A 21,336-nucleotide genomic window follows, 5' to 3' on the forward strand; every position below is an offset into this window, starting at 1 on the left:
TCCTAGTTTAAAGGTGCCCCAATTCATAAGTGCCCCGCTTCCCCCTACGTAATTTTTCTTTAATAAACACAGTAGAGGAAGGTGGGGAAGTATTATGCACGCATTATTTTCTATAAATACACGTTTTTGGGTCAATAAATAATTATCTACGAATTATGCTATATATTTTTAGATAGCCCATATCTAAGAGAAACTTACAGATCATAGTTAGTTGAAATATTGTTTATTATTCGTTTAGTAAACGAGTCCTGAAAAAAAGTTAAGCTGCGTGGACCACCCCACTCTCCCTTAATAATTTTTTATATCTAATTTATATATGTCGCAACTTATTATCTGATTCTTAGCGCTCCAATAAAAATCGAAAATCTATTCATATTGATAAGTTTTAATAAAAAACATTGCACATTTGAAGAAGGTTCTGAATTATGCCTAGCGCACAATAACTTTTGATTTGTAAACATGTCTTTGACATTTCAATGAGAGTGAGCGAGATGACTACATGTAGGTTTCATTCACTCTCATTGAAGTCAATAACATATTTACAAAACAAAAATCATTGTGCGCTGGTCATTAGGCTACTCTAATAATAAAAATAATAACACTTCTCCCAAAAAGTGTGTCTCAAAGTTAAATATTTAAATTTTCGGTTAAAAAAAATCAAATTTTACTTAAATATCGATTTATAGTAGATTCTTTAATAATTAAAATTAAATTAAAATTAAAAAAAAAGAAGATGAGGCAGGAAAATGAAAGAAAAAACATCTCTCGATAATGTGAACTCAAACGGTTAACTGCAGCACAGAAGTAAATAATCTTTTATTGTTTGTGCCTTCGGCACCCTTTTTAGATCGATAAAATTTCATGAAATCAAAATTCGCGTCCCTCTCTGTCGAAAAAGATTTGCGTAAGTCTATCCCACTCTTTCGGTCTCAAAATTGCGCTGAACTAAATTTAATTTAGTGGGTTGTTTAAAATAAGAAAAGTTAAAAGAGTGAGACAAGTATATGCAAAACGTTTAAAAAAGAAAGAGAGGTGAATTTCGACTTCATGAAATTTTTCTGATCTATAATTCCACAACAGATAAAAAGAAAAATTGATAAATACTCTGTTCAAATTCAATTTAGATTTTAGTGCGAGAAGTGTGATATAAAAATAAGCAATATATTTGAAAAAGAAAGGTATGGAATTTTCTATTTCAGTCTTCAATTTAGATTTAGAACTTCAAATTAAATCAATGAAAATGTGGTATGACTCTCTTCCACCCATTTTAGATCAGGAAAATTTTATAAAATGAAAATTCTTTTTTTTGCTTTCAAATCTAAATTGAATTTGTGTCAAGTATGATCATCAAGACAAATTCAATTTAGATTTGAATACGAGAGAATGGGTCAGACTTAGACATAGCTCGCGATTCTTTAGTTTAGAGAATCTCAACTCAGCTTATATGGTCTAAGAAGAAATTTGATCTCGTCAGATCAAACCAAAATTTTGCAAAGAATAATTTTTTTTCTACTCACCATTTCGGACCTTTGCAATAAATTGCTAAAACCCTAAAAAAAATTGAACGCAAGAAATTGATTCTAGCAACGGAATAAAATACCATTCAAAATCATTTCACAAATATTTATTTTCCTCTCAAACTTGATAAATTGTTATGCAATGTATATTTCTAATTTGCAGTTTAGAAGTATTACAATATATAAGAGATATTTATTCTTGGATCATTATATCAAATAAACTAAATATATTTTTTTTAATAAGTTTTTATCCATATTTTTTCGTCTGTACTAACACACTAAATTTCTCACTAATTTGAGTTTTGGATTGGGATATAATGTTGATTTTTTTTAGTAGTTACAGTGTATTTTATAAAAGTTCTACTATAAAAAAGAGGAATAATATATTAGAGACTAATTTGGATTTACCTCTTCTCTCCGTTCACTTTACAGACGCGTATAAAAGTACCAAAAAAAAAATCAAATCTTATTAATGATTGTTCCACTTCTGCCATCTATCACATTCATGAAAAATAAATAATTCAGCTCTTTTGCTTAATTTTCCATCATAAATAAAAGAAGTGCAAAACATTTCTACATGTAAATTTTTCTCTATGACCTTCTATCCAAAAAGTTTTACGATATTATTTCACTGTTCCCATCAATAGACACACCGAATTGGCAAAAGAAGTCCTGTTTTACTTTTATTTTATTCATTGTTTCTTTTTTTTATTTATTTATTCATTTTTTTTAAGACATTACGGAAGGATTTTGCAAAAAGCATGAGAAAATGGACAAGAATCCGACATTTTTTTTTCTAAAATATTTCTCTGTTTGATATCATTGTAAAAAGTAGTAAATAATGTAATCTTAATATTTTATTTTATGCTGCAAAATGTGTGTAAAAAATCTCCTCCAATCGTCAAATCTGTCCATCCATTTAGCCTGGGTCGCCACTTTATTATAGCGCGAGAAACTTTCCTGCTCATTCAATAGACACACGAGTGAGCAAAATTCCTCGTTTACTGAGCCACATTCTGCAAAATATTGGTCAAATATAAAAATAATCCCTAGTCCTAGTCCATCTGCATCAGTTCTTTATAAAGTTAGTAATACTCACCCAAATCCTGCACCAAGAATCAAGGACAAGACATTGGTGAGCAGAAGTGAATACAGCACTTCTTTTGAAAACAGGGAATTCTTTCCAACGCGTGCCAGACGCACGGAATATCCTTGAGCTCGTCTCTGGGGATGCTGGAATTTCCAATCTCTGCAAAACAAAATTAAAATTACTCTTTAGATTAATCTTCAATAAAGATACAACTAGAAAAATTAAAGTCTGTTGATAAGAGATTGAATTTATCGCTTTAAATTTATCATATCGGGTAAATGGCCTAATTCAAAACCATTTCCAGACGCTTTAACTTTGACAGAAGATTCAACACAATTAAGTTCCTATTTTTTCTGAAGAGAATTACATAAATTTGCTTCATCACTCTTCTAGAATGTTACTGTTTAGTGAAAATTCTTTAGATATAATTCGAAAATTTCTTAAACACAAGAAAAATATACGAGTGCAAAATGCATCGATTAGAAACAAATTAATCCAAATGGAGACAAGGGAAAGTTTCTAATTGGAGACAAACTGTGTAAGTGAAACCGCGATGAAAGGCTTCCAAAACCTTGTTGAGTTGCTCTTGAGAGCAGGATTTGTTCTTATTCCTGGTCTGATGGTTTCCCATCTAAAACAATAAGAAAATCTCTCCAAAAAAATCATATTTTCCGGGTTTCCTATTGAAGCATTTGCAGATACTTCAGAACAACCCTTTTTGTTCACGAAATAGGTAATTATTTCACTTGAAAACTTTACATACCGTTAACAATAAAGATTAGCACTTAATTTAAATCAAATTAGCCAGAAATATGACATAAATGTTAAACAAAACGAATAAACAAGTCACTTTATTGTGCTTTTCATTGGAAAACATGGTCGATCGATGAAAAGTTCGATGGTGAAAAGGTACATTTTTAATCTTTCTGAGAAATTAACAAATTAAAATTTGTGAACATGAATGGATTTTCGCTTTATTTGGAGCAAAATTAACTAAATAATGAAACTGTGGTATAGAAAATATATAAATACAGTAATTTAGTACTGTATTTATCGTGAAAACGTTTCCATTTGGAGTAGCGAAAAATTCCCATTTGGAGCAGGTTTTGAATTAGCTTAATTTGCCCTACGTATAAATAATATTTCTTTTAAATAAATTTCGATCTTAAAAAATATTAAAATATTCAAAAATTATCGCTCTTCTAAAATCTTTTTTTTATTTTTTATTTTTTTGTAATAAAAAAATTTTAAATTGTAAAGTTTTAAATTCGAAGTTTGATACATTTTTTAATAAAAAAAAAGCTGGTAAGCAGAATCAAAACTTAGATCATAAATATTCCATGATTAAAATTGGGATTAGGATAATACGTTTTACTTTCCGTTTACGTTTATTCCGTTTTATTCTAATTCTCGAAAAAAAAACCTTGTCTTATATTTTCGAGACGTTGAACAAATTTAAAAAATCCATCCGGATTACGAAGCGGACATCTGTCAAATTGTCCCCCAATCATCCGGATTAAGAAGCGGGCACTGTATTTCCAAATTTAAGCAAATGCATTAAAAACTAAGCCCTCCATAGTGGTTTAAAGCGGACGAAATGTTCGCATGGATTAACTCTATCCGAAGATAAAAGAAATCACTGGTGTTGTTTTCTAGAGAAACTCCAAAAAATATATGGTTTTGGTAGGGTTGAAGGAGATTGAAGGAAAAAGGAGGAAAAATTCCCAGTATAGAAATATGAAGCGGTCACCGAAAACTGGAAGTTGATATCTCTACCGTTCAGCCTCTAGATCGAAAAATATATACGATCAATAAATAAAAATTTTCGAAAAAAAAGTGATGCACGGGTACTTTACCGATTTATTGCCGATTAAGTTCGGTGCAGTTGGATTGGAAATTTCATGAGCTTTCCAAAAAAAAAATCAAAAAGTCAATTAAGAAATAGGCCCTCCATTGACTCGGTTTATCCTCAGGTGTGTCTATATAGCTCTTAGGATAAGTGTACCAAATTTCGGCCAGCTTGAAATTCCGCCCAATTTTTTTGTTCTTCGAATTTCCATGAATTTTTAGTTTTTGCATACTCTAGAGATTATACAATTCGAAAAATAACAAAAAATATCGCTTCGACAAACTAGATGATGTAAAAAATACATTGGAAGAATTCCAGATGGGCAAGGAACTAAATGATGGTGGCCGAAATAAGCCACCAAAGCTATGTCTACATTTTTATTCAATTATTTTAGGGAAAATAAAGATGATAAACTGTCTACAAGGTTCCAAGCAACATTCCTTAAAATTAAGTTACAAAAACTTCGATTTGAATTAAAAATATTACATTTCAAATTTGAGACTTTGGCGCTTGCATGTAACTATGCCGAAATTTGGCACACTTACCATAATGTTTGCGTAAAATTTGTATACCTCACACATTTTTCAAACTTCCGATACTTGTTGACTTTATAACGCACTAAAAATTTGTAAGAAATTCGTCATTTTATCAATTACAATTAGTCACTTCAATCAGCATTTGTCGTAATTTTATTTTAACAAATTTTTAGGAGATGAAATTTTCAGATAGGCTTTTCTTTCCTTAAAAATGAGCCAAAAATAAGATATTTTTGAATCAAGATTAAATAACTAAAATAAATAAACTAAAATAAACTGTAAGTTAGCTCGAAAAAATATCTTATAGAAAATCATTTGAAAATTGAAATTATAGAGGTTCAAAACAAAGTCAATATGATCTTATCGTAAGTTTCATCGTTTATAAATCATTAACTTCAATATATGGAGATATTAAAAGTTATGGAAATTTGACAAAAAAAATAAATATCAATTTCAATTATTCCACGCAGGGGACTCTCGACATTTCATTTTTCCATACGTTTTTGCATAGAGACACTGAAGACTATTGGAAAGTTTTTTCCTAAAGAGAATTGACTTATCAGTCTGATATATTTCGTAATCTTTCGTTAAAAGCTATCTAAAAATACATATTTTATAATGTTCGCCAAAATTATACAAGAACTACGAGCAAATTTGTTTAAGTCGCGGTGCAATAGCTGCAAAATTTTTACAAGGGAAATTGAAAAACAGCTTCACTTTTTATTAGGCTTGATAGGCCCCTGATTCCACGTATAATAAGCGTTTTTATTTCACTTAGGTATTAATAAATGATTATTGTGAAAAGAAAAAAAATGTATCTATCTGTATTATCTTCTTCCATAATCTTTTTATTTAAATTAATGAGAAATTATTTTCCAAAACACTTTTTTTTTTAAATCATAATTTAACAAAAAAAAAATGCAGGAAAAATATTATTCTTCATGCATTTCAAACACAATATCTCAAAAAATGAATTTAAACTTACTTTGGTGGCTGCTGATCCGGTCGACTACTCCATTCCCAGAACCAGTCTTTATTTTGAGCAGAATCATTTTCCTGTAAACAAAAACAAAATCAGTTTAATTTTTGGCTCGATATGTTTTTCTGCAATTGACGTTGATCAATATTAAACACAATTTTCACACAGTCAATCTTATAGGAAATAAGTAAATATTTTTGAAATCATTCTTCAAATAAACTCCCTCAAATTGAGATTATCAATACAAATTTGTGTCTTTGTGCCATGATCAAATATCAACAATTCTGCGATTTTATCATTTCAAATTGTTTACTATCATCGTCGTATGGGCATTACGCATTTTCACATCTCCCCTGCAGACAAAAGGCAGTCATTTGCTTGCGCCCCATTGGGGCTAATGAAATCTAAATGACGCAAATTAAAAACATTTGCATGTTAAATCATTTGGTCAAATACACAATTTTCACGGTAGATTTTTGTCTCTACCGTCTGTTCATGCGCATTTTCTCTGGTTGAGGGGGAAAGAACTCACTGGAAGTTGAAGTAACTTCCCTTCCTCCGTCAATAGCGGAGTCTCTCAGACAGGCCTTGAACCAGAGTAAACTCCCCATTGGACTCTTTCAAGGTCATGAACTGACGCCACCTCAAACCAATTTCTTCATAATTTCACCCACTCATCTCTGTCCAATTTTTTTTTCAATCCTTTTTCCCTGGAGAAAGCTTATATTGACTCACGTGGAAATTGATATTTTAAAAGTAATCTCTCGTGTGCCAGGAAATCTCAAACGATACTCAAGTTTCTCCGTAAATAGAAAAATATCTATTAAATCTTTGATAAAGAAGCCACAAAAAGGTACTCTAGGCAAACTCTACGCCAGCTCTAGGCTAGAGTTCAGCTAAAACTTTTCCAATTCTCACTGTTTTTATCACAATTTTTGGTGTTCCTGATATTGATTGGACAATCCATCAAGTGGTATAAATAATAGCGATATATTTCAAGGATATTGGGCTTTCGTGGCTTTTAATGTCAAGTGGGAGAAAAACATCATAAAAAATTGCCCAATAAATCTGAAAATGTCTTTTCTTAATTTTGCATGACTGTATATATGTAATTTTTACCTGGTTATAGTATTTCTGCTTCAAAATAGACATTTTGGTTAACAAAAAAATTTAATTGCAAAATATTGGTCAGTAAAACATTCACTAGGGGAGACTGGGGCAAAAAGTCACAAAGCGGATATTTTATTTTTTTACAAGCTACCCGAACACTCCAAAATTTCTAATTAGCACAGTTTTTTAGGAAATTTACCGCTCTACAACTCTGTGAAAGCAATTTTCTTCTATTTTGTAAGGAAATATATTTATCGAGCTGTTTTCTAAAAGGTAATTTTGTGATCATTCTCAAAAATGCTGGGGCAAATAGTATCAGGCATAAGATACTATCACATTTTGATTCGCTGTATTACGGGATTCCGTAAATTTAAGTAAAATACCGAGATTACATATTTTCATAGGAAATTTATTCTTCTCCACCTTTGTAAAACACCGTTTTCTCTATCTGAGCGAGAAAAACGCATTTTAAGCTATTTTACTTAAAAACACACAAAAGACTGCAAATCGTTTGACCAATGCAAACAACAAGCGGCGACACATAGCATTGACATTTTTTTTCGCCGTGGAACATTAGAAATTGTTTTGGTTTTTGTTACTTTTTGCTCCATAGCTTTTGTTACTTTTTACCCCAAGTAGACGTTTTTAATCAAAGGATTTCTGGAGAAAAGAATCTTTGTAAAATTCTAAAATAGATAGCGGTTTCGTATTTAAAGAATATCAAGATAATTTGGGAAATATTCACCAGTGCATCAAATTTAAAATAAGTATAGCTAATATTTGATATCTTCAGCACGGAAAATATTTCAAAAATAGGGCTAAAACTTTCGATATTTTTTATTTTCTAAATTCCTTGTTCAAATTCTAACACATTTACGACATTGAAGAAGACCTATGGAGGCTAACTATGGAAAAAAATTTTAAGCCGCTATCTTATTTATCTCGGAAGATATTGAATTTTAAAATTTTCTATTTGTGACTTTTTGCCCCAGTCTCCCCTACTTCATTTTATCTCCCATTACCAACCCTAGGGGGGTTACCAAGGTCTTAGGCCTTTAGACCTATTTTAACCAATATCCTTTGTTGAAAATCCTTTAAAAACTAAATACATCCATAAAAATAGATACTAAAATCATCAATCTATAAAACTAATTTCTGACAAATTGTGAGAAAAAAACAATAAATATCAAACAGGGGACCTTATACATTCAATGAAACAAACGATTGTATCAGCAAAAAAAAAATGGACTGATAAAATTGAAAAAAAATCTAAAATTAGATTAAACTAAATCTGTTAATTTATAATTTTTTGTTATCAGCATTTTATTAAAAAAAAATGAAAATGAAGATTAAGTTTTGTTTAGTAAATCTAATCAATTTAGCCACGCATTCATATAATAAATCAGTAAAATATTTAAGGCCTCATTATGTATGTGGTTAGTTTTTAATTACTTTACAGTAGAGTCTCGCTATAGTCCATATTTGGTTTCAAATTTGACACTTGGGTCGCACTATAGTCCATGTAATTTTTTAAAATTATCAACGATTTTTAGTATTGAAATTGCTCGATGGCTTCCACTTTCTTTGCGATTGTGGTACTTGTCCTCGCTCTCTTCATTATGGATCACAATTATCACAACTACCGTCGTTGCGGGTGACTTTGCACTTGGGGGGTGACTTTGCACTCTGCTGTCCGTAAGACTTTCATAAATTCTAGCACTTATTGATAGTCTTCGCCGATCCGGACTACCATGTCAAAGTATATAGGGATATGTTAAGTACCAAGTAAGGTACAATGATCCTCAAAAGGATTCTTGTAGTTTCAGTAATAGTCAATGAAATCCTAGTATAGGTATTTTGTCAAAAAACGACTCCGCGAAAAAGTTATCTGAAGATGCAATTCCAAAATCGATTTCAGAGAAGTAAATTGCCCAAATCTATTCTAAATTTATCTGGCTAGAATAATCCACTTCGATTTTGTTTATTATTTTTATTAAAATATTTTTTTCCCTATTATCTTCCTAAGAACGCATGATTTATATTATAAAATTGCTTGTAATGGACTTTCTTAAGCTTTATTATAGAAGTATTTGGCCAAAAATTATCCAATTTTTTTATAACTTGACATAAAATGACCAAAATCTACAAGATGGTGTGGTCGCCATCTTGATTTGACGATTCCGTCCGCCATTTTGAATAACTGTCAAAACAAAAAACTTATCCGATTGAGCTGAAATTTTAGTATGTTCTGGCTGATGTCAAGACCTTTTCAGAACATATATAAAATCCGACCTAGGTCAAGCGATTGTCTGGATACTGAGGCTCTAAGTTCAAAATTTTGACATTTTCATTAATACAGAACTACGGAGAGCTTCTTTTATCGAAACCATCACAAAAAAGGCAGTATTATCGTTAGACGATGAGATCTAAATAACAAACAAAAAGAAAAGTAATGTTTTTCTTTATAACAGCATATTATTTGAAGATCTGAAAAACTTTTGCAAAGATGAAAAAATAAAAAAAAACAAATAAATGCACTTTTCATTTATTTTTTTTTTAATTATGTAAGAGTAAATAAATATATAAAATAAAAGCCTCAACCATTTCTAATGCTTACTGAGGCATTTCGTTTGGGTTTTAAAATTCAGGGTTAAAAAATAAAGATCGCCAAAATATGAATATTTCAAATTTTTAAACTTTGAGCCTCTGTATCAAGGTAAATACTTGACGTAGACCGGAACATAGATACGTTCTGAAAAGGTCTTGATATCAGCTACAACATTCTAAAATTTCAAACCAATCGAACCTGTTTTAGATTTTGACAGTTATTCAAAATGGCGGACAGAAACGTCAAATCAAGATGGCGATCATGTCATCTTGTAGATCTCGTGCATCTTACCCTTAGATGTGAAGATCTTCATTGTCGTTTATTATCAGAAATTGTTGATCTTTTAGTATTTATTAAAAAGTGCAAAGTCACCCGCACCTTATCCCCAGTGCAAGCCTTTTTTCTTGATTTTTTTAAACATAGTAAAATTTTATAAAATTAATGCTAGTGGCACAAAATCCATTCATTAACAACTGAATACAAATAATTTTACTCAAAAACCCCCCTCCCTTCACTTTAACTATCCACTTTTAGAGGGAAAAGTTGAAAAACAGCGAAAAAACGTGCAAAGTCACCCGCAACGACGGTACTTAATAAAGTTTGTCAAAAATATTAAAATAATTATGCATGTCGCATACTAAAAAACATAACCTAACTTAAAATCAGTGTTTTGAAATCAACGGTCGATAAATTGTGGACTATAGAGCGATGGCCTATAGCGAGACTCTACTGTATTTAGTAAGAATTAAATTCGGTAATTAGTTTATTATTAAGGAAATCTTATATTTTCTTAATAATAAACATAATATAATAATTATCTTGTAATATTTTCTTTAAAGACGGAAAATTAAGTAGTTTAGAACCATCTTTCTTAGAAGACAGAGTTATAAATTATTTCTAATCAATTTCAAATTATTTATACTAACAAATATAGAATATTTTGAATTTTACTAACAGAAATGCATAACTTTTTAAAGCATTTATTTATTTATTTATTTTTATTTTTGAAAAGTGTTTATGGAAATATGTAACACAAAAAGAATGAGTTTTATCAAAAACAATAGATTTTCGTAAGTATTTTGTTTAAAAATGGATAAAGTAAATATACTAGTAAGAAAAATAAAATTACAGTAGACTCTCTCAAATTCGGGCATATAGGACCGAAATGTCAGCCGAATTCCACAGAAATTCGGGCGACAAACTTTTTGAAATGCAACGATTTTTTATTCATGTGCATATAGATATTGACTTTACACACTGATATATATCGTAAATTGCATGAAAATCCCTCAATAATGCAAAATCACATCACAACTAAGACAAACCATGCCAAATTTGAGCATATTTGATTCATTCGATAATCATAATCGAACTTTAAAAATGACAACAAACTTTTTTCAAATGTAACCGCTGCCCGAATTAAAAAGTAGCCCGATCTTAAAAGAGCCGAATTTGCGAGAGTCTACTGTATGTTGTTTCCCTCTACATATTGTGAGCAATTTTTATCAAAAATTGCGTTTTTTAAGCAAATTTTTTGTACTTCAGTACGACAAAATGGTAATATTCTGTGAAAAAATCAATTTATGACGAAAATTTGAATTAATCAATTAATGATTTACAAATGTTCAATTTTAATGAATGTAATGTATATATTTTACTGAAATAATTATATATTGATTTTTTAAAAATCTGTTATTAATAATTGTTGTCTTCAGCTTTAAATATATCGCTTTTAAATTTTTTATATTTAAAAGAAATATATAATTTTCTAAAACTTGAGTCCTAAAATGCAGAAAACACGTTTGTTGATTAAACAAAAGAAAAAAAACAATCAGAACATGTGAAATTGAAAAAAAAATTCTTGAAAGAGTAAGCACTCGATTCTCGTATGAAGATATAGATTGCGCTAATACATATCTAATGTATGGATGAATTTTAGCTATTAAAGTCCTTTATCAAGTAAAGACTATAAAATACAATGATAAGAGAACCAGAAAAGGCAAAAAAGGCGATTTTATGCAAAACTTTCGGTTCGGATTTCAAGCCTTTATCACTACTGGTTGAACAGGAAACCACAGAGTTATTCTCAAGATTTTCTAGCATTGACAGGTAGTTCTGCCATGCCAAATGCCATGCCCTGGGAGTCCTTAAAACTACTTGATCGAATTAGAAAATATTGAGACTTAAATAAGTCCTTTATTTTTCACGGATTAATGTATAATCGGAAAAAAGGGATGGCAAAGGGTCCGAATGCTTTGCGAAATGCTCGAACGAGACAGAACGCTTCGCAAATTATCTTTTCGCCTGGTTTTTCTCCATAAAAGTTTACTTCCGTTTCACTTTCCAAATAGGCCATCCAAAGTGGTTTTTAGGTTTGAAATTCAATGTCGACAATTTTTTTGGTCATGTGTCTATATGGACGAAATATTCGCATGGGCTACCTCCAAAACATATCCGAAAATAAAAGAAATCACTGAAGCTGCTTTCAGGAAAAAAAAAACCAAAACGCATAGCTTTGGACAAGACGGAAGGTGTGAGGGAAAAAAGGTCTCGAGATAATGTTTTTTTTTTGGGAGGGGTTACCGAAAACCTGCAAATTGGTATTTCTTGGTGGACTACCGAGAAAGTCCTGGAGTGTTGTCAACAGAAAACTTTGGAAAAATTCGTCTTTTTTAGCTATCCCATACAATCGAGGCTGATTGGTTTTCTGATCATTGAACTAATTGTCGGTATCCACAAAACTATAAAACACTTTTATTTTGCTAAAAATGAGATTTATTTAATGTATTTTGACATTATCATCGGCTGCATTGACCTTTATTGTATCTGAATTAGATGCAAATGACGGCCCAAATATCGCCGCCTTGTCGCATCAAATGCTTATAATACAAAAGAAATGCGGTTACGATAACTGTCGTCAATGCACCTGGCGAAATATTAAAGGTCAGCGCCTCTGGTGTTGGTATTACAAACTTTACTTGTTCTAATGAATTGTTGGTCTGGTCCTTTAAAATTTCATTCACATTTATTGAATAAAATAGTTTATTTACTGTTTTTTTTTTTGTAAATTTTGTTATATTTTTTTAGTGAGTAGTAAAAATTACTCATAACAATTTATCACTTTTATTAATCAATTTTATCTTTTTACGGATATATTCTTATCCATACAATTTGCTATTGTAAATTAACTGTAAATATAATATCAAGTCCTTTTACTGATCAATTTTAATTTTCTCTTTCTCTCCCATTTCAAGTGAGAAAATTTTTCTCAATAATGTTCCTATCTTAGAATTTAGCGAATGAGTCGCACGCTGTGCGACTTTCTACGCAATTCTCTCTCGCGTGGAAAAAATAGACAATCTCACACGCGATAAGACGTAGATTGTTATCACAGGCTGGTGGTACGATGACGTGAAAAAAAAATATATCTCCATTTTCTACACTCACCTTGACAGAATTCCAATAGTTGATATAAACCCCCTTAAGATCATCCATGCAGAGTTCTGTGTTGGGGCTGTTTGGTGGTGATTTAGGGCTACTCCGTGGTGAATCACGCCTGGAGCCAGCCAAGGAAACCACCCGACTAGACTCCTTAGACTCACGCTGAGCCTCGCGCAGGAGTCTCAAGTACTCCTCACCAGATGTGAATGGAAGCGGTGTGATACGTTCCGGACTTCGATGACCCGAATTTGTGCCAGATCCATTTGAATTCAGCTCAATCCATGATTCTGCACAGAAACAAATAATGCAGAAAAAAAAACACAATTGTAAGTGAGAGTGAAAATTCTCCCAAGTGCGCTATATTGCGTCTTGTCTCAAATAAATTTTCATTGAGACATTCTGTAAACAAAGCCACGCTAAAAATAATTTAAACACATTCCAAAACTTTCTCGTGTTGACAGGAACCATTTTTGTGTACAAACAAAATCCTCGATTAAAAAAAAAATATTGTAGCTATCTTTTTTATCATGTGTGTACACGTTGTCCATTGTGATATGAAAGGTTAATCATAAAACTGAGAAAGGGGAAGTATTTAGAGAACAAAGGGGATCAATAAACTCATATTGTAAGCTTAGCAATTAATTTAATTTTAGAACTTCCCTGATGACTATTTATTTCAAAGTCCGTCTCTATGCACAATGTGCAGAAGAATGTGTTATTGCTACACTTCATCATTGTGTGCCCCATTTTTTGGCATCAACTGCAGTGTCTTGCGGAAAATTTGAAATCAAATTCTAATTTTACAAGTTCAATGATTTATATTACATCAAATCAATCAATTTTCCATCAAGTTCAAGATTCCTCATCAAGTTTTCTATCACTATTGGAAAGAGATTAATAAAACAGCACATTTCTCAGCACATGAGAAGAGTTTTTTTTCTATAATGTGCCTGAATAATCTCCAATATAATTTCACTGTAAGTCACAACATTTCATTTGACCATATAAATTTTAATTAGAACGTCTAAGTTTCTTATCAGAAAGTTCGCTTTCAATATTTTTTATGGTCATGCTATCACCCTTAAAAAGTTTTGCACTTAAGACACTCTATAAAGCGTGTGTGTCGATAGCCTGGTTAAAGATTTCATTGCAGAAAAAACCTACAATTGAGGAAATATAATTTCAATATAAATATTCCCAATTCCTTGATTCACAGCAATTGGCACTCTCTATGCTAGAGATTAAAGCAAAAACAGAGAAGAATAATTCTCTGGTTGACCTTCTGCCGGAGAGTCAAACACAATAACTTTGGAGGACTGGAAAATAAATTGCATACGTCTTTCCTCTCGCATTTCTTCACATTTCTGTGATAAACCGATTTTTATGTACCCAATAAAGAATGTTTATAAATAAAAAATCCGGTCTCAGCAAGAGAACAAAGTCATTTTTCTATGAAGATCAACAGTTTATCATTTATTGTACATGATGTCTTTTGAATTTGCTTTTTTCGTGTCGCTTCTGACCATTTTCTCTTAACATATACAAATGCAAAAAAAAAAGAAAATTACCAAGTAACAGCAAAACGATGGTTAGTTGAAAGAAAAATATTTCGAGAGAAAATAAACTTATCAATATTAAATGTTTCATTTCATTGGAAATTGTTCATTTTCAAGGAAACAACTGGTTCACATAAAAATCTCTAAACACGACGTCATCATCCTTTTGAGTTATTGACCCCTTTTTTTCTTGATCAAATTCAGAAGAATTTGTCAAGAAAATTCATTCAAGTCAACTTTTAAAATATATTTTAAGAAGAGATTTTTCTAGAGGGCCGTGTCTATATGATAAGAGATTCAAGACGATGTTAATGACGTTAATTTGTGCGTTTTTCATCCTCTTGTAGCGCATTTCTGTTCAATGTCAATGCCAAATGAATGGAAAACCGAAGAATAAATTTGTATATCTCTCGCCCAAAATAGATGAGAAGTTCATGTACAAATATAAACGTCTTCTTCTTTGTTTTATATACTTTAAAAGTGTCTTAAGTGTATCTCTATACTAATATGCTAAATAGAGCGAAACAACAAAATTGTAAAAAAAAAAGGTTCATTGTTGATTTTTGCAATTTTTGCTGCGACTACGTGCGAGTCAACATCTCTCCTGGCCAGATAGAGGTGTCTTCAAGGAGATGTGATAATAAAAAAAAACTCCGCGATTCATTGTTTCGTGAGAGTTCCTTATCTCCTATCTGATTAGTCATCATTGTTGGAACACAAACAATTTTGTACACAACACATGAGTTTGTAAGAGCAAAAATGATGAGCTAATATCCCATTTATTGAATCAGAGGGATGAAGAGAAGAAAAGAACACGAAGAAGATACAGAAATTGCGCGGAAATGTGACATTAAAATTAGATTTGCTGAAACGCGCCACACTTGTGTACCTCAAAAGTTACAACTATAGGGGAAATGCTCATAATTTTGTCCAGTTTCTTATTTTGGACACTTTGAGGATAACATTGGACACTAAAAATAAATTGATTAAAATGATGGATTTTTATTCCAATATTTGATGAATAATTAATTCTATCTAAATATTTGTTCTTTTTGGAAGATTTTGACACTAAATACGTTAAATTTTGAATATGATTTGAGTTGAAATTGCTTTGTTGAAAATTCAGTGTGAGCAATTGCTTACGAGAAATATGACAGAACTTCGTGTTTACTTCAGTTCTTATTTAGCTGTAGTGAAGTACTAACAATGTTTCTTCGATTTTTTTGAGTGATATTATTGAATACTCATTGAATATTGTGTTGATTCTCGTTAGTGGTGATTTGTACATTTGATCTGAAGTGAGATTTGCCTTGTGAATTAGATTTTTCGTGTGAAAAATGGGAAATGTTTTAAGACATTTACCAGTAGTGAGGTGATGGCTCTTATTTTGGACAGGTGTTTTTCTCACGAAATTTCGTGAAGTTTTAGTTTTTGTGATGACTAGGTTGGACAAATGCCTGGAGAAACAAAGGAGCATCATCTCTACGAAAGAGATGTAGCGAGAAATGCCTTGAAAAGTTCCTGGAAAGGCCAGGGAATGAGCGAATCCGCACGTACTTGGAGTATCGAAGTCAACTCACTTTAATTAATGATATGGAAAGTTTCCGGGCTTCTGTGACATTCTATGTTTCCCTTACATGAACAGGAAGAGGACTTGGTAAGATTGGTTCATGAAATAAAGAACAATGGGCATCCTATTGAGGCGGATTAGCTGTCCAAATTTACAGTCAAGTTGGCCAAATTAATAAACAAGTTGTCCAAAATAAGAGCCAAAGTCACCTCTACATATCAATTCATTTTTAAACGTATTAAAACTAATTTTAATAAAAATAAGACGATAAATAGCTTGCTAAGATTCTAAACAACCCTTCTGAAAAGCGAGTATCAAAAAAAAATCGATTAGTATTGAAAATATCGCACTTCAAACTTGGGATATCGATGCTTATATGCAGACTGTCCAAAATTATGAGCACTTCCCCTATATTTTTTCTTCTAGCGTTTATCACAAGAAACAGCATGGCTTTTGACGCAAGGAAAAGTCTTTCTCATGTGCAATATACTACGTATAATCTGTATAATATAAGTGATTGGTCTATCTTTACCAATTGAAGTCATTTTGCACATTCAAACGCTCTGCGAAAAATTGCATTTTATTTCCTATTGTGCTAATGTATCCACAAGTAAAAGTGCACGAGACATGCACATGGGATGATGAAAAGATTGGCCAAATTGCAAAGAACTCTATATCCTGAGTAAGATGTAATTTAATGAAAAAATTCACAGCTTTCATGCTTCCTGTTCTTTCAGAACTTCATCTGAGTAGAGCATGAAAATTGCCATATTGATTAAGTGATAATCAAACACGACTCTACTACGCAATTTATGGAAATATTGCATAACACAAAAGATGCAAATTTATTCTACATTATGGAACATAAAGAATTTCACATGGAATTTTCACAATACAATTTCATATAGAACAAAGAATTATTTTATATTTCAGCTTGGATGAACTTGAAAAGCTTCCAAATTAAGTTATTTATCTGAAATTATATAAAGAACCTACTACAAAACAGAAAATAGTATCACAGTGTACTAATAGTTCATTCACACGTGCTGAATTGTTTTGTGCAATTTCAGTGATTAATGTTGCCGTATGTGGAATTATGCGGGGGAAATTCTACATTTGTAATTGAAATAGTTCGAATAGAAAATCTAAAGCTCGAAGTAATCAAGGCTATAAGCTTAGATATTCCACAGAAAGATGTATAATTATTTGTTTAGTCTCATATTCTACAGTAAAAGTAGTATAAAAATTAATTAAGGTCTTACGAAAAAATAATAATTTTAGGTCAAGCCCTTTTATGAGTCTAGAATACCTTTTAGAATCGGAGAAAATTTATTAAATCAAAATATACATCCTTTTCTTTCTCAAACATTTTTTTTCATATATATATCGAACCCATTCACTCGCATTCAAAATTAGACTAACCTAAATTGAATTTGTTGTGACATTTTAAAAAGGAAGACGAGTGCGAAAGAGCGGGTTAGACTTATGGCCTCTACACATTGGGAGCAATTTTTGTCAAAAATTGCTTTTTTGAAGGAAATTCCCTGCAGCGTTGTTGGGGGAAACGTCAAATTTCTATCAAAAACACAATTTTTGACGAAAATTGCTCCCAATGTGTGTAGACGCCTTTATCCAAACGTTTGAAAAATAAAGGGAAGTGAATTTCGATTTGATGAAACTTTCTTGATTTAAAAATTGAACTGGAGTTATTTGGTCAATAATAGCTCCGATACACTTCTTAAACTAGGAAAATTTCATAAAATAAAAATTCACATCCCTTTCTTTCTTAAAAGTTTTGCATTTTGTCTATCCCACTCTTTAACTATCAAATTGAATTAAACTAAATTGAATTTGTTGTGATATTCAAAAGAAGAAGAGTGTGAAAAACTGAGACAGAATTATGCAAAATGTTTGAGTCAGAAAATTATCCTGATCTAAAAGCTTTACCGGAACGATAAAAGATAAATTCGTACAGTGAAAAAATTGGTCAATAAAAAATAAATTTTGGTCACTAATGGTGCTGGCACATCTTTTCGATCAAGAAAATTTCATGTAATCGAAATTAACATCCCTTTTGAACTCTTCTTTTTCTTTTGACTGTCATAATAAATTCAATTTTTAGTTCAATCTAATTTTGAATGCCAAAAAGTGACACATTCATATACGAAACGTTTCAGAAAGAGAGGGATGTAAGTTTTGGTTTCACGAAATTTTTCTGATCTAAAAGGTATGGCAGAGGCATAAAATATTAAATTTGTTTTTTACTAAATTTAATTTTTTATTTCTCACTTGAACAGTATCTTTAGGTTGATTATTTTGATATTTTTTTCATAATACTTAATTAAAATAATAACTGTGACACTTCAGATGGATATTCTAAAGTGCAAAAAAAATAATGACAGAGGGAGCGTAAATGATGTTATGTCCTAAACATAGACCAATCCCCCTATAACAAAAATTATTGGAAAATAAAATACACGAAATGCAGCCAGGAAATCGGGAAGAAATTGGCGTTACTTCGCCCATATTTTTTGCATTACTTTAACGAAAACCTTTATCCATATTAGTGTTTAATAAAGTGACGGAAGGTTCAAGAAAATTTATAGATTATTTTAAAATACTTCTGCTAACATAGTCTAATTTTTACCTGTCGAATTACGCTCAAGGCGACATATTCTTAAATTTATATGTTAAATTTCATCTTGAACGGGACGTTACTTAAAAATTTCTGGGCGGAGCTTTACCATAATGTAAAATACTACTGCAAATACGAAATTATGAATAAAAAATACTTCATTTTGCATAAACTAATTTGTAAATTTATAATTTTGCAAATAAACATTCTTTGTAGATAAAAAAGGGGTGGTTTCATACATACAGAACTTTAGAAAATATAATTATTCAAGGAATATATAGCTGCTCTCTCTTTGTTCGAGCAGTAAATATTATGTCTAAGAATTGAACTGGTGTTTTTCCATACAGTAATTGTCTAGAAAACAGGGCATAGTTTGAATGTAAAGCGGAAAGTGCCCATACTTTGTACGATCCCAAGCTTCGTAATCACTAATTTTTTCCTATGTTTCTCAATAAATGTGACTCATCGCACCCATATTTTAAAAACTAGGGAAAAGTGTTCAGTTTTTAAAATATAATGCGGAGTCACATTTATTCAAAAACATAGGAAAAATTTAGTCATTACGAAACTTGGGATCGTACGAAGCATAGGTACTTTCCCCTACAGTTGATTTCCATTTAACAAACAGTTGTGAAGAAATTTAGAATAGGATAGAATAGCCAAATTCAGAACATGCTCCAAATGCTATATAGAATTTTTCCCAATAATTTTTTATTTATATATTAGGGTCCAAGGAGAACCTCTTCAACAGGGAATCCCTATTGACACTTTTGTCAAAATGTATCTTAAATAATCTTAATTTATTTAATATAACGTAAGTATTAATAACGATTTTTCTATACCCTTTCCAAGATGTTCAAATTTTATATCCTAAATGGCACAGATTATGGTGTCTATAGATCCTGACATAAATTATTAAAGTGTTCCTTTAACCCTGCTATAATCTTGTTACTTGATTCTTTGCGCTCCATGCAGATAAATCGAAAATCCATTCATTTGGATAAGTTTTAAATTTAAAAAAAAATCCCATTTGAAGGAGATTCAGTATTTAGTTATTCTACGCTACATGAAATTGCTCCTTTCTCCCCTAATTTATGAACTCTCCAATTTTACAGTAATATAGAAAGTTCTATCATAGTTTATCAAAATAGTGAGAGTGTAAAACATTTTAAGTTTATGTCAGCCCAATAAAAAAAACTTGAACTTAGACTTCATCATTTAACCCTCTAAATTTCTCTTTAAATAAATCAATTCAGTAACTTATAGTTAGAGCATTCTTTCATTGCCCAATTTATAAGATTGAAATATTCAGAATGATTGAAGGTGGATTGAAGAGGCGTATAGCTAAAATTGTGTCACAACAGAATACAATAAGACGGGAAAATGTAGCACCTGACCTTGATACACACTCCTCACTTATTTTGCAACAATTTTATATAAGCATTTCCCATACCTAAAAAAATCCCAAAAATTTATCATCTAGTAAATGAGATGCGACATAAAAGTCAACCGGCGATAGAATTAAATTAAAAAAAAACAAGAAATTTATACGAAAATTGTGTATTTTCTTACCCGGTGTTAATTTTGGCATAAGCTTGTTTGTTTTGCAAAAAGAAAAATCACTGAATGTTTTGCTTCCTCTTAGCTATTCCATATCTTCACAAATAAGCTGCCAAAAAAATATCCGCGAAAAAATAAATACAGATAATTATACTTCTCGTTTCCTTCAAATAAATAGAAATGTGAGATTTGATCTTTTTTATTTTTTCTTTCTTTTTCCTGTAGATAAATTTAAGAAAAAAAGCATTTCTCAAAGAAAGAAAATCTCATAGAGCTTCTTAGTACACTCAGTCCCGGCATTATGCACTTCGGGATTATGCACCTGACGAGATTATGCACATATACAATTATGCATTTTGCCTACTTTTGGGAGTCAATTTATGAAATCATTTTTCAAACACGCCTGATTGTATACTATTTTGTGACACAGGAAATTTGAAGACACTAGGGGAGACTGGGACAAAAAGTCACAAATCGAAAAATTCAAAATTCAATATCTTACAAGGTAAAAAAGATAGCGGCTTGATTTTTTTTTCTATAGATAGCCTCCATAGACCTTCTTCAATGTCGTAAGTTTCTTAGAATTCGAACAAGGAATTTAGAAAATAAAAAATATCGAAATTTTTAGCCCTATTTTTGAAATATTTTCCTTGCAGAAGATAACAATTATTACCTACTTATTTTCCAAAATTGATGCACTGGTGAATATTTTCTAAATAATTTGGATTTTTTGAATACGAATCCGCTATCTGTTTTAGAATTTTACAAAAGTTCTTTTCTCCAGAAATCGTTTTATTAAAAATGGCCACTTGGGGTAAAAAGTAACAAAAGATATAGAGCAAAAAGTAATAAAAAAGCGAAGCAATTTCTGATGTCTCACGGCGA

General features: G+C 30.9%; 1 protein-coding gene across 1 annotated transcript in view; it reads right to left on the reverse strand.

The window, feature by feature from the left end:
• Positions 1-1,608: 1,608 nt before the first annotated feature.
• The window catches only part of LOC129799726 (BCL2/adenovirus E1B 19 kDa protein-interacting protein 3-like), a 31,762-nt gene continuing 12,034 nt past the window's right edge, over positions 1,609-21,336 (reverse strand). Inside the window, exons 2-5 of the mRNA XM_055843892.1 lie at positions 13,137-13,417; positions 5,978-6,048; positions 2,617-2,766; positions 1,609-2,533 (exon numbers count right to left, since the gene is read on the reverse strand). Of these exons, the coding sequence (XP_055699867.1) occupies positions 2,482-2,533; positions 2,617-2,766; positions 5,978-6,048; positions 13,137-13,417 (554 nt within the window). The 3' untranslated portion in view covers positions 1,609-2,481. The remainder of the gene's footprint in view (positions 2,534-2,616; positions 2,767-5,977; positions 6,049-13,136; positions 13,418-21,336) is intronic.

Source organism: Phlebotomus papatasi, chromosome 1, assembly GCF_024763615.1.
Source record: "Phlebotomus papatasi isolate M1 chromosome 1, Ppap_2.1, whole genome shotgun sequence".
NCBI lineage: Eukaryota > Metazoa > Arthropoda > Insecta > Diptera > Psychodidae > Phlebotomus > Phlebotomus papatasi.